The 13,402-nt window shown below is 47.1% G+C and overlaps 9 protein-coding genes across 9 annotated transcripts; 4 read left to right on the top strand and 5 right to left on the bottom strand.

Moving 5' to 3' along the window:
• Positions 1-25: 25 nt before the first annotated feature.
• Positions 26-958, bottom strand: AAC1 (ADP/ATP carrier protein AAC1; the record flags this gene model as incomplete). The annotated part of the gene is made up of 1 exon (XM_037284986.1): positions 26-958. The coding sequence occupies one exon, from the start codon at positions 956-958 to the stop codon at positions 26-28; it is 933 nt and encodes a 310-aa protein (XP_037140882.1).
• A 399-nt stretch (positions 959-1,357) lies between these two features.
• FET3 (ferroxidase FET3) lies at positions 1,358-3,217 on the top strand (the record flags this gene model as incomplete). Its single annotated transcript, XM_037284985.1, has 1 exon — positions 1,358-3,217. The coding sequence occupies one exon, from the start codon at positions 1,358-1,360 to the stop codon at positions 3,215-3,217; it is 1,860 nt and encodes a 619-aa protein (XP_037140881.1).
• A 190-nt stretch (positions 3,218-3,407) lies between these two features.
• Positions 3,408-4,757, top strand: AAN1 (Aan1p; the record flags this gene model as incomplete). Its single annotated transcript, XM_037284984.1, has 1 exon — positions 3,408-4,757. One exon carries the CDS (start codon positions 3,408-3,410, stop codon positions 4,755-4,757), a length of 1,350 nt encoding a protein of 449 aa, XP_037140880.1.
• A 41-nt stretch (positions 4,758-4,798) lies between these two features.
• PSG1 (Psg1p) lies at positions 4,799-6,136 on the bottom strand (the record flags this gene model as incomplete). Its single annotated transcript, XM_037284983.1, has 1 exon — positions 4,799-6,136. One exon carries the CDS (start codon positions 6,134-6,136, stop codon positions 4,799-4,801), a length of 1,338 nt encoding a protein of 445 aa, XP_037140879.1.
• A 55-nt stretch (positions 6,137-6,191) lies between these two features.
• SEN15 (Sen15p) lies at positions 6,192-6,566 on the top strand (the record flags this gene model as incomplete). Its single annotated transcript, XM_037284982.1, has 1 exon — positions 6,192-6,566. The coding sequence occupies one exon, from the start codon at positions 6,192-6,194 to the stop codon at positions 6,564-6,566; it is 375 nt and encodes a 124-aa protein (XP_037140878.1).
• A 6-nt stretch (positions 6,567-6,572) lies between these two features.
• SAM37 (SAM complex subunit SAM37) lies at positions 6,573-7,508 on the bottom strand (the record flags this gene model as incomplete). The annotated part of the gene is made up of 1 exon (XM_037284981.1): positions 6,573-7,508. One exon carries the CDS (start codon positions 7,506-7,508, stop codon positions 6,573-6,575), a length of 936 nt encoding a protein of 311 aa, XP_037140877.1.
• A 267-nt stretch (positions 7,509-7,775) lies between these two features.
• Positions 7,776-9,740, top strand: RNA14 (cleavage polyadenylation factor subunit RNA14; the record flags this gene model as incomplete). The annotated part of the gene is made up of 1 exon (XM_037284980.1): positions 7,776-9,740. The coding sequence occupies one exon, from the start codon at positions 7,776-7,778 to the stop codon at positions 9,738-9,740; it is 1,965 nt and encodes a 654-aa protein (XP_037140876.1).
• Positions 9,741-9,846: 106 nt separating this feature from the next.
• ARG7 (glutamate N-acetyltransferase) lies at positions 9,847-11,172 on the bottom strand (the record flags this gene model as incomplete). Its single annotated transcript, XM_037284979.1, has 1 exon — positions 9,847-11,172. The coding sequence occupies one exon, from the start codon at positions 11,170-11,172 to the stop codon at positions 9,847-9,849; it is 1,326 nt and encodes a 441-aa protein (XP_037140875.1).
• Positions 11,173-11,351: 179 nt separating this feature from the next.
• Positions 11,352-13,088, bottom strand: STL1 (glucose-inactivated glycerol proton symporter STL1; the record flags this gene model as incomplete). The annotated part of the gene is made up of 1 exon (XM_037284978.1): positions 11,352-13,088. One exon carries the CDS (start codon positions 13,086-13,088, stop codon positions 11,352-11,354), a length of 1,737 nt encoding a protein of 578 aa, XP_037140874.1.
• Positions 13,089-13,402: the final 314 nt, after the last annotated feature.

Here is a 13,402-nt window from a genome sequence, read left to right as displayed (position 1 = left end):
TACCTATTTCCGAGCCCAGCTCGGCTCATTTAAACTTTCGACCAAACAGCAGCATTTGAAGCTGGTCATACAGCGAGATCACACCTGCTGCGGCGACACTTCTGAAGATATTGGCACCGCAACCCTTGAACAGCGAAGTGACACCTTCCTGTGCCACGATCTTGCGGAAACAGTCATAAGCACCGGAGTACTTGACGGTCTGTCCCGAAGTCATCATCATGCGACGCCTGACGGTATCCAATGGGTACGAGGCCGTCGAGGCCCCGGTCGTGATCACCCACCCGAGCAGGAACGACGCAGCAAGCGAACCCTCGAGCGATCCAGTGAGCAATACCGGCTTCAGCGAGTCGTACAGCCCGAAATACAACCCTCGATACACAATGATCCCGGTCACCGACGGCATGAACCCGCGGTACAGCCCTGCTACTCCATCCGAAGCCAGCGTCTTCTTGTACACATCAGCCAGCCCACTGAACTGCCGCGACCCCCCATGGTGGCTGGCATCCGCCGCCAATCTCGTCCTGGCGTAGTCTAGCGAGTACACAAACAGCAGCGAAATCGCTCCCGCCGCACCGCCCGACGCAAGGTTCCCAGCAAACCACTTCCAGTAGCCTTCGTCCTTCTTGAACCCAAACATAGCCTTGATCTTGTCCTTGAAGGCAAAGTTAAGAGCCTGTGTCGGGAAATATCGCAACACATTAGCTGTGTTACCTCTCCAAAACGAGATCACACCTTCTCGGCTCGCCGTGCGGCGGAAACAGTCCAAGATCCCGTCATAACGCTGTTCCAGCGTGCCCTGCTTGATCATCTCATCCTGGTTCTGCATCAGCAGCTTGACACGCTCAATGGGTGCTGCAGCGGTCTTGGCGACCGCTGCGCTGATCCCTCCCATCAAAAAATCAATCGCAAAGTTGGAGCCTGGACCGGCATCCCTACTACTGGCGCTTTTCTCGACCATCACCGCTTATCTTGGATCAATACCATCAGATACCGCTGCCCACAGCACATCTCATCGCCGCTCTTGATCGCCCTATATATGGAATCGATCCTTAAGGGTCCGAAACACGGCGCTACCATCCAACAAAAAATCACTTCACACGCAAGTAATCACGTGACTACACACATAGTCATTTTGCACGGTGAGAACGAAAAAAACGGGTCCAAGCACGGCGCTACCATATTTCGGTAGAATACGTAATTTTCGCTGCTGTTCGAATTCGGGTGCAGTTTAATAACCATCTTCGAGATAGCTCATCGATGCACCTAGACTAGCCAACTTGATATAAGTGCCACTGGTTGGGAGTAAAGAGTTGTTATTCCCATTGACAGTCACAATGGATCGCAATCATCCAGAAAGATGAGCTTAGTGACGGTTTTCCTACTGGTAATTTCAAGCGTTGTCACGTTTGCAAAGGCAGCTACACATACGTTCAATTGGACCACTGGTTGGGATTATAGAAATGTGGATGGCGTTCGTGAGAGGCCGGTAATTACCTGCAACGGTGAGTTTCCGTGGCCGGATGTGAGAGTCACGAAGGGTGATCGGGTTCAGGTTTATTTGACCAATGGTTTCAACAATAGTAACACATCTTTGCATTTCCATGGGTTGTTCCAGCGGGGCAACAGTCAGATGGATGGGGTGCCGGGGCTGACCCAGTGTCCTATCGTGCCAGGGTCTACTATGCTGTACAATTTCACTGTCGAGGACAATTCCGGTGCATATTGGTACCATTCGCATACCGATGGTCAGTATGAAGACGGTATGAGAGCTGCGTTCATTATCGATGACGGAGAAAATAACGAGAATTATCCTTACAAGTACGACGAGGAAGTGGTGTTGACCATAGGCGAGTGGTACGACCGCCCGGTGCATGAGTTGAACAGGCTGTTTTTGAATCTGAACAACCCCACCGGTGCAGAGCCGATCCCGCAAAACTTGATCCTGAACGACACGCGCAACCTGACGTGGGAAGTGAAGCCTGACACTACGTATCTGTTGAGATTGATCAACGTTGGTGGCTTTGTGTCGCAGTATTTCTGGATCGAGGACCACGAGCTTACAGTGGTCGAGGTTGATGGTGTGACGGTTGAGCAGAACACCACTGATATGCTTTATGTGACCGTGGCGCAGCGTTACACGGTGCTGGTGCACACTAAGAACGACACTTCGAGGAATTATGCCATTATGCAGAAGTTCGATGATACGATGCTGGATAAAATCCCGACATACCTGGAATTGAACGCTACGTCGACTTTGAGCTACAGCGCCGACTTGGGGGCGGCCAGCGAAAATTACGTTGACGCTCTCGAACCTTTGGATGACTTCTACTTGGTTCCTTACAACAAGCAAGAGGTCTACGGCGACCCCGATTACGTTATCACCGTGGATGTCTCTATGGACAACTTGATCAACGGTGTCAAATACGCTTTCTTCAACAACATCACCTACAGGGCCCCCAAGGTTCCAACTTTGATGACCGTTCTTTCTGGCGGTGACAACGTCACCGACCCCTACATCTACGGTACAAACACAAACACTTTTGTCCTGCAAAAGGACGACATCGTCGAGCTTGTGCTGAACAACTTCGATAATGGCACGCATCCTTTCCATTTGCACGGCCATGCTTTCCAGACGATCGTTAGAGACCGTGCTTATGAGGATGCACCTCGCCGATACGACGACAGCGACCACCCTGAGTTCCCGGAGTATCCGATGATCAGAGACGTCGTCTATGTGAACCGGCAGTCGAACTTTGTGATCAGATTCAAAGCCGACAACCCTGGCGTGTGGTTTTTCCACTGCCACATCGAATGGCATTTGCTGCAGGGTCTTGCGATCGTGCTCGTCGAAGATCCCTTGGCAATCCAGGCTACTGCGTCCCAGCATTTGACCGACAGCGTCCAGGAGGTCTGTAGAGACGCTGGCATAGCCCTGGCTGGCAACGCTGCTGGTAACACGGTCGACTTTTTTGATTTGACCGGCCAGAATGTGCAAGAGAAGAGGATCCCATCTGGTTTCACCAAGAAGGGCATTATCGCGATGACTTTTTCATGTTTGGCCGGTGTTCTCGGGCTGATTACGCTGTCCGTCTATGGTCTGCTGGAGCAGCCTGAAGTAGCCTCCGAGAAGCTCATGCAAGATTTTAATCTCGGCCCTCAAGAGCTGATTGAAGAACGATCCACCAGTTCGAACTCCGTCGACAGAGTGAATCCATAATTCAGCCAGCACTGTGTATATTAATGAGCCAATCATAACAAGAGTATGCCAATATCAATATGAGTCTCAGTAAAGCCTAATTACTATCTATTCCTATGCAGTTGTCGTCGTATTCTGCGACTCTTGCGCCTTGTTCTTCGACGGCGCAAGGTCTCGGAACTTTAAGACGTAGTGAATCTTTTCAAAGGTTATGAAATCTGCAGATCACAGTAGTTCGAGCTATTTGCCAGGTCCGACGATGCTGAATCCTACAGATTCTGCCTCTTGTGCAGATAACACAAGCTTGCCCGCTGGAAAACGCTCTTGTAGCTGCGAAATCAGTTCGATGAGTTCCCGCGAAATCAAGACTGGAAGGAAGGGCCCTAGTAGAAGAGCTCGAGGTTCTAGATTAAGAAAACCAAGATTTCGGTTTCCGAGAAATCTGAAGACAGAAGGCACGAATTATGACCTGATCACCTCCGTTGAGTATTTGAATGAAAAGTACGGAATCAGAAAGAGCCACTACATTGAAAAGTTCCTGAAGTGTATCCACCGGAAAATTGATTACGACGTTAACAGGCTGAGCGATAAGTTTGTAAACTCTTTAAACCCGTGGATTAAAATCAAACTTTTCTTACTGTTGGTAACGTTGTCCCAAAGAGGTGGTCCTGAATATTGGATGGACAAGAACGAGCAGAACCATGCATCTCCGGTTAAGGGCAAGCAGAAGCAGGAGCGGAGGGATGGCGAAGAAGATGCAATCTTTTCTTTAACCGAACAGGTTATGAGATACAACATTAACGAAGATTTTACCGAGAGTGCGTATGATGAAAACTACGTCTTCTCGTCGATCTGGGCCAACTTCATGGAAGGATTGATAAACCACTATTTGGAACAGGTCATTGTACCACACTCAGAGATGAAAGTTTGCGAGCAGCTCTACAAACCTATGATGAAGATTATTTCGCTTTATAATGAGTATAACGAGTTGATGGAAAAGAGCGAGCGCAATGGGTTTTTACCCTCCAGGTGTGATACACGGGAGGGCTTGATATCTGAGGACGATGAGGAAGCGACGCAGAATATGGCTGAAAGCAGCAGCGGCGACGGCTCAACTCAGGAGCGCCTGCAACGAGCTCAGAAGCTTTTGTGGCAAGCCCGCCAGGATATACCGAAAACAATCAGTAAAGAGCTCACCCTGTTATCGGAAATGTATTCTACCTTATCGGCAGACGAACAAGACTACGAATTGGACGAATTTGTTTGCTGTGCGGAGGAATATATAGAGCTGGAATACTTGCCGAGCTTGATAGAGGTCCTCTTTGCCAACTGCGGCGGCAATAATTTCTGGAAGATTATGATCGCTTTGGAACCGTTTTTCTACTATATTGAAGGTATTAGTGAAGATGAAGATAAAGAAGATGACTCAAATTCTGCCGCATACCTGAACACAGACAAGGATACTACCGAAGATTTGGGCTCTCAGAGCTTCAAGCCGGATCAAAGAGTAGTGATCCTGGAAAAGATCTGCGAGGTTGCCGCAAGACAAAAATGGATATAACTGTTTTCTGTATAGTCTAAATAGCGGGCTCGAGAAAGAAACTAATGCTGCTTGTCGGGCTTTGTCTGATAACTTGGCAACTCTGAGTACTTATGATTTCTCAAGTTCTTGAACTTCTTCATTTCAGAGACCTTACCGATGACACGATGCTTTTTGCTCACTGCCTTTCGAGTGATATCGGAGAAGTCCCGGTAGCTGTTGTTTGCGTAGAGGAAAAAGTACATCAAGATCAACGCAATAACGACAACGGTGGGCATAGTGATGGCAACAAATAACCAATGTCTCTCAGTGAAACCGGCTTCTTCAAGGGCTAGTTGTTCTTTAGTATGCTTGTAAACCCTGGAACCTGCATCGATAAAGAGCAAGATGCCATGGTCGAGTGGGTGGAACTCTTCGTCAGGAACGTTCTTGGGCTGTACGGAAAGCACAACTTTACGAGTGCGAGCGCCCTGCAACCATTCTGGTTGAACTTCGATGGGCAGCATACCCTCGTCATTCCTCAACCATTCGGATGAAAAGAAAGTGGCCGGGATATCTCTTTTGACAAATCCCTTCTCTCCGTCTCTCTCTTTCACGTATGACAAATGAACCTTCACCTGATCAATAACTTCATCCGAATGTTCATCTCTGAAGAAATGTGTGTACCAGGATGCAAAGTACGTTTTGCCAACCTTCCATTGAACGTCTTCCTGCGGAGTACAGAACGGTTCACTCGAAATATCACGAGAGGCGCCCTTGTTGAAGTATCGATCAGGCGTGCATCTAATCACAGGGTTCAGGGAAACATACGTGTCATCTTCCTCGATGAAAACCTTTTCCTCATAAACCTCGTCTGGGTCCATGTTATGTGCCTTCAAGTCTTCATACCCCAACGTAGTGGTACTGACCACTTTGAAATACGTAGAATATTCTGGAGAGCCCTTCTTAGTGATACCATTCTTAATCTCGGGTTTCACGGTCTTTGGTTCACCAAGCTTGTTTAGGGTGATCCATGGCTGCAGAGGATTCGGAGTTGGAGAGGGTTTAGCCTTAAAGGTGACCCCAGCGATAACCGTCGGAGTAACCAGTTCCACCTTACTACCATAAATTGTACGATACCATGGATCAGCTTGCTCACTGGTGGTCACTTTTTCCTTTGGTCGAACGACCGGTCTGTAACCGTGAACTTGACTAAAACCGGCCAAGAGGACCACAAGAGCTAGCCAAAACTTTTGCATGTCTGGCACTGAACAACTATTGCACAATCCAACTGCTATTAGCGATTCAAAAGAAGCACAACGGTAGCACCGACCAATCTCTGTACTTGACTTTACAGTATAGAGAGTTCTTAGTCGTTCAGGCGGAAAAATTGACTCGCCAGACTGAAATATCCAGCTCATCGCATAAGAGACCACCCTGAAGGAGCCGTTGAAGGAGCCATTGAAGACCGCTGATATGGCCAATGACGCCGGTGATGGTACTATAGTCAGGCTGGTGCGAGATAACTTGGCGTACTGCCAATTTTGGACTGAACTCTGTGTCTGCGACCGAACGCTGGCCTGGCGAGATCAGACGCTTCATCTGATCTCTGGCAGGCCTACCCAGAAGCTGAGTCATGATGGCGACGAAGAGATACACACTGAATACGTCCTGCCCGTGGAGATGTCACAGTATAAGAAGGGGTACGTCACTCTTGAGTGTCTAGACAAAGTGTTCTGCCAAATGTGCCCGCCGTCAGCCAGCAGACTGACACTGGCGATAGTGAGCAATGACGGGACCGTAGCGTTCTACTACGTGTACAAGGGGTTACATAAGCCGAAGAGGAATTGACCGTGTTCAGAGGTACTTCGCCGCAATGTTGTATACCGACATGAGCACATTGCCCTGCTCGCGGAATGACGGCGCTCTTTGCGAGACCACTGGCTCGAGATTGGAACACAGGTCCAGCTGCTTCTGTAGCGTGTTGAAAAAGTCGGAGCCCAATGTCTGCGACAGATGGTTGGCGACTTTGTCGCTATCCGGTAGCTGCAGTTGGACGTATATGTTTGCCCACATCAGCAGGTCCGCGGGGATCACCCTATCCGATTGGGCTCGTTCCCTCACCTGGATCCACAGTTTGAGATGCTCGCTTAGCTTGCTTAAGTAGTGTAGATTGTTTTTAGCGTTCTGCAATTCCTTCTTTCCCTGCTTCTTGATCTGCTGTGCTATCTTAAAGGTCTTTGATTGTGTCAGCTCAGCGGTCTCGAGCTGGGAGCCAGGAGGTTCACATTCATCGTCAGAGTCGAGATCGCCCAGCAAATCTTGGCACCTTTCCCGCGCAACTGCACGGTAGTGCAGTGGCGTATTGTACCACATTGGCCAAGACAGCAGCCGACAGAAGGTTCTGCGCGTAAACGTGTCGTAGTTGGTCTTGTTCAGATACAGCTGGTAGTCTGTCAGCACAGACAAGTCGGAACTCGTAAACTGCAGCAAAGAAGACTGCAGCAGCGTATTACCGACGGTATCCTTTTCAGATTCCTCATCGCTCATCAAGTAATCCACGATATTGACGAATCCCGATATCCTCCGCGCATCTTGAACCAGCAGAGGCAATTCTTCGTTTGGTGATAGGTCTGTGTTGTTACTGAACACGATCTCGACTCGTGTAGTGTCCTTCCTCAGCTTCGAGTAGTATCCATTAAGAAACCAGTATAACGCAACGCTCTCGGGAGATATCAGACTCGCTCTTTCGTTCAAACCCCACATATGAACAGTACACTGTCCCGCAACCATTCTAGCGACCCAAGCAGCCCGATAAAGCTCAATTGGCACCGCTTTCAAGCTTGATTGTAGTCTCTAGCTTATATATTATGATGGTGTTACCCGCTTCAATATCTTCATCGCCTCTGATGCTAGGAGAGGTCTAGGAACTTCCCAATGCAATAGCCACTAGAAACAGCTCTAATAGCTTTAAAAGAGGGCCGTTGGATCGTTTGGAAGGTCTTAGAGTGCATTTGCAAGCAGCGCAAGCCTTTTGGAAGCTGGAGCGGGAGTTTAGCAATGTCAGGCGGCGCGACTCCAACATTGAGTGTCGACGCAAGCAACAAATCATTGACACCACCTACTGCAGCAGTCCAGAGGGATCCCAGCGACATAGAGGGCCGAATTAGGGATAAGATTGAAAGGAATCCAGTGGATATTTTGGCATATCTCGAATTGGTGCAGTATTACGAGTCTCGAGACGCTTTCGAGGACTCTAGGAAGATATATACAGAACTACATAATAAATTCCCATTCTATTCACCCCTATGGACGCTGCAGTTGAAGGGCGAATTACAACGAGATGAGTTTAAGGTGGTTGAGAGGCTGCTGGCCGAATGTCTCTCTGGCGAGAAAGCGAACAACGATTTACAATTGTGGTCAACGTATCTGGATTATGTCCGTCGAACGAATAATTTGATTACTGGTGGCCAGGAGGCCCGTGCGGTTGTGATGAAGGCGTTTCAATTAGTGATGGAAAAATGCGCAGTGTTTGAACCACGTTCTTCGTCCTTCTGGAGCGAGTATCTGGGGTTTTTGGAGCAATGGAAGCCTGTCAACAAGTGGGAAGACCAACAACGTATCGACATGATAAGACGGCTTTACAAGAGGATGTTGTGTGTGCCTTTCGAAAGCATCGAGAAAAATTGGAACAGATACACACAATGGGAACAGGAAGTCAATTCATTGACGGCTAGAAAATTCATTGGCGAGCTGTCGCCAGATTATATGAAGGCTCGGTCTTTGTATCAAGAATGGTCTCAACTGACAAGAGGCTTGAGGCGGTCTCCTCCATCGAGCCTGTCGACCGCTAATAAGAATACGATTCCGTCGATTGATGAGGAGCTAGACCCAAATCAGCTCAGAATTTGGCTCAGATGGATCGAATGGGAGAAAGAGAACAAATTGGGGCTGGAAAACGAAATGTTGCAGTCTAGAATTTTATATGTGTACAAGCAAGGCATACAGCATATGCTCTTTGCGGCTGAAATGTGGTATGATTACGCTATGTTCATATCCGATGCCACAGAACGCTGCCAAATTCTAAGCACTGCTGTACGTGCGAACCCAACTTCCCCATCTCTCACTTTCAAGCTTGCCGAATGCTACGAGCTGGATAACAAATACGATTTGGTTCAGAAATGTTTCGAGGATTGTACACAAAGTTTACTGCGTGAATATCATTTGATGTTGGCTAGTGAGAATGAATTCAGGATTTACAAGCAGAAGAAAAAGATGACATTCGTCAACTGTATATATATGAACACAATGAAGCGACTATCGGGGCTATCAGCTGCTCGATCAGTTTTTGGTAAATGTCGTAAACTGAAGAACAATCTAACCCACGACATTTACATTGAGAATGCATATCTGGAATTTCAGAACCAAAATGACTATAAGACTGCCTGCAAGGTGTTAGAACTCGGTCTAAAATATTTTCAGGAAGACGCCGCCTACATTAACAAGTATATGGATTTTTTGATTGTAATCAACAAGGACTCCCAAATCAAAACTCTTTTCGAGACATCTGTCGAGAAGTTAAAGGATCTTGAAGGTTTGAGGTCGATATACAAGAAAATGATAAGCTACGAATCCAAGTTCGGTACTTTAAACAATGTCTATTCTCTAGAAAAGAGATTCTTCGAGAGATTTCCTCATGAAAACCTGATCGAGGTTTTTGCCGATCGCTATAGGGTCCAAGATGAGAACTTGATTAAGCAGTTAGAGTTGACCTATATGAACGATGATAAGTACTCGGAAACAGACGATATGTTGAGCTCCTCATTGAAGAGAAGTCGGGGAAGCCAAGCAAACGGTCAGTCTCATAAGAAAATGAAGAGAGGGCCCGCAGTGCCCAACGAGATCATTGACTTACTTGCCATTATCCCCAAACGCCAATACTTCAAAGCTGCCTTATTAGATCCCCAAAATCTTGTCACTTACTTGAACGAACAAGTTGAACTTCCACCACCAAGTCATGTTTAGATTACAGTAAAGCTTATAGTGTAATATATTATTTTCTTCTTATCGAGAAGCAAGAAAAAAAAAGAATAATTAAATATCATTGTCTATCTCATTCTTCTTCTGTCCCTCATGATCTGTAATCACCATTGATTGTGACATACTCATGAGACAAATCGCATGTCCAGAACTGAGCTTCTTCTTTGCCGGTTCCAAGATCGACTAGAACTTCCAGATCGGTCAGTGCCAGAATCTCGGAAGCTCTCTCTTCGTCGATCTCCAACTGGGGCACACCATTGACCACAAGCTTGAGTTCCCGTGGTTCGGAATTGTCTGTTGCAATGAAACTGACGTTGATCTTCTCCACATCCAGAGAGCTCAAATTTTCCAACTTGGCATAACCGATTGCACATAGAATTCTTCCCCAGTTGGCGTCCTTACCGTAGAGCGCAGTCTTGACAAGCGAAGAGTTCGAAATAGATTCAGCAATAATCTTAGCATCCGCAAAGGTAAGGGAATTTTTGACATTAACGGTGACGAACTTGGTGGCTCCTTCACCATCACGAACAACTAAATGAGCCAATCTTTTACCGAATTCTGTAACCTGCTCTTTAACCTGCTCGTAATAAGGGCTGGATTCGGTAATCTCGGGAGTATCAACAGCACCGTTAGCAATCATGCAGATCGTATCATTTGTACTCATATCTCCATCAACTGAGATACAGTTGAAAGAGCGCTCGGTTGAGAAGCGCAGCATTTTTTGCAACGCATGGCTTTCAATGGGCAGATCAGTCACAATAAAACCCAGAAGAGTAGCCATGTTAGGACAAATCATACCGGCACCCTTGGCCATACCTGTTAAAGTGTATCTAGCGCCATTGGGCAAAGCGAACTCAGAAGAAATCATCTTTGGGAATGTGTCAGTGGTGCAGATTGATTTGGCAATGTCCAGCCACGAGGAGAAGTCAGAACCAAATCTGTTCTCATTGAAAATCTTGTCGATACCTTGCGAGATCTTGTCCATCTGTAATCTTTGACCGATCACACCGGTCGACATCACCAAAGTAGAGTTTTCCAGTTGGAGTTTACTATTAACTAGGCCGACCATTTCCTTTGCATCGGCCATACCCACATCACCAGTGACAGAGTTTGCACAACCAGAATTGACAACAATTGCGTTCACGTTCTTTCCAGACGTTTCCTCAAGCACTGTTCTTGAGACCAAAACCGGAGCTGCCTTGAATTTGTTTGTAGTAAAAACAGCAGCAGCAGACGACTGATGTGACTTGTTGGTATTCACGATAATCCCCAGATCAAGATTGCCGTTTTTCTTGACGCCAGTGGCAGCAGAGGCGACCTTGAAGCCCTTTGGGAAGACACCAGACTTGGGCACATACAAAGCATACTTGTCGATCATTTTTGATCCTTGCTGCAGCAACGCTGAACTAACCTTCATGATGTGGAGCAGATGTGATATGAGAGATCTTTGATCGTTATAGTTAAGTCTGGTTTGAATGAAAGATCTTAAACTTGTAATTTTTGAGAACGCTGATTACTATGGTATCTGCATACCTATGACTATTAAAGTTGAAAAACTATGATTATATTAAAGCTGTGCAATTTATAGTAATTGATTCAGATATCACCTTGAGAGGCGGTACGAGGGTCTTTCTCAGATGCAGAAGAAGAGTCTTCGGCGTTGTTTTGTGTGTTTCTGGCGAACAGGGCATAGCCGTGAGCTCCACGATTGTCGTCTGCCTTATCTTCGATAAACTCTTCCTTCTCCAGGTCATCTTCGTACAAACCGAGTGCGTTTGCGTGATCTTCGATTTCTTGCAACGACAACTTGGGTAAGTTAGCAGCGACTCTCCAGGCCTGAGTACCTTCTTCGTGGGACTTGGCATAAATGATGTCGATCTCTTCCAAGCTTCTACCGGCAGTTTCTGGGTAGAAGAAGAAGATTACCGGGATGTATAAGTAGTTCATAACCGCAAAGAATAGGTAGCAACCCCAACCGGACCTGTGGATGAAGATAGGCGTGAACATGACCACGGCGAAGTTACATATCCAGTTGGTGCATGTGGAGAACGCGTTAGTTGAAGCACGGACCTTCATAGAGGCGATTTCAGGCGGATAAATCCATGGCAAGGACAGAATAGAACTACCAAAGAAGACGATGAACAGGAACAAACCGACAGCGGCACCTTTAGCGTTTTCCTTGGTGCTGTGGATCAAACAGGCAAAGGTGATGGTAAAGGAAACGGCTTGACCAGCTGCTCCCATTAGGAACAAGTTACGTCTACCGAAACGTTCAATTAGAAAGAACGATGGAATTGTGGACAACGCATAGACAGTAGAGAAAACACCACCGAGAATCATGGAGAGTCTGGGACTCAGAAGTATTGTCTTTTCGAAAAGCACGGTGGAATAGTAGATAGCAGCGTTGCAACCGGTGAACTGCTGGAAAAACTGAGTAGAGGCGGCAACAAGAGCTCTTTGCCTGTTTTGAGACTTGCCACGAGCGAACAGGTTAGACATCGAGTTCTTCTCACTCTTTGACCTCATGACGGTATCGTGGATCATAGCGACTTCGGCGATGACCTGATCATCGTTTGGATCAACCTCATCGAGTTGTCCGAGTAAGTAACGAGCCTCTTCGGTTCTGCTTTGAGCAATCAGCCAACGTGGCGATTCTGGCAGATTGACGATGAGCGCCAAAAGAACTAATGCAAAGAGAATTTGCAACGACACCGGGAATCTCCACTGCACAGAGCTGTCGATGTAAGAGAACCCAAAATTGATCCAGTACGCAAGCATGGTACCAAGAGCGATCGTGGAGCCCTCCAGGTTAACCAACAGACCTCTAATGCTTGGATCGGACATCTCGGACTGCCAGACGGGGATCGTCGAGGTGTTGAGACCAGTACCAACGCCGGTAATAACTCTACCGATCACAAACTGGCCCAACGCCCAGTGCTCACGAAACGCACATGTAGAAATGGCAGCCCCAACGATAGTGATCAAAGAACCCAACACAATCAAAGGCTTCCTCCCGAGCCTTTCACCACAAAACATAACAAACAGAGATCCAAAAAAACAACCCAACTCGTAACACGAAGTAACAGCACCCTGAACTGTACTGGTATGTGTGTCGCCCTCTCCATTGTTCTTAGTTGCTGGAAACTCGTAATTGAACTGGTCACCTGTGATCAGACTAGCCATCAGACCTTGATCGTAGCCAAAAAGCGAAAAACCAGTCATCGCCGTCGTGGTGATGACATAACGCAACTTCTTACCCGTCAGACCGAAATGAGCCGTTCTACTCATAAACCCGCCTTTTGGCGAGAATTTTTTGCTTAATCTTAACCCCATGTCCTGAAAATTGCAGATCTTGACTACTGCTCAAAGAACTGGGAAGATCTCATATCTCGATCTCTCACATCCACATCTTCACATATATATACCCGACGTTGCTGAGAAATAACCATTGCTCCCTGCTGTCACCATGAAAACTTTTCATTGCCCGGCAATACGGCAGGTCCCTGTCCTGGAAACCATTATGCTGGTCTACCTTGTTGGCATAGACTACCCGGTGAGAAGCTCTCGTTGACCAAACACCGGACTCAATTAGACGAGCGGCTGCATTTGCGTCTAAGGCAAAAAGGTTCGAGCGGCGTCATGACGCA

This window comes from Torulaspora globosa, chromosome 7, assembly GCF_014133895.1.
Source record: "Torulaspora globosa chromosome 7, complete sequence".
In the NCBI taxonomy this organism is placed as follows: Eukaryota; Fungi; Ascomycota; class Saccharomycetes; order Saccharomycetales; family Saccharomycetaceae; genus Torulaspora; species Torulaspora globosa.
The sequence above is the reverse complement of the archived record's forward strand: the minus strand, read 5'-3'. Positions and strand labels throughout refer to the sequence as shown.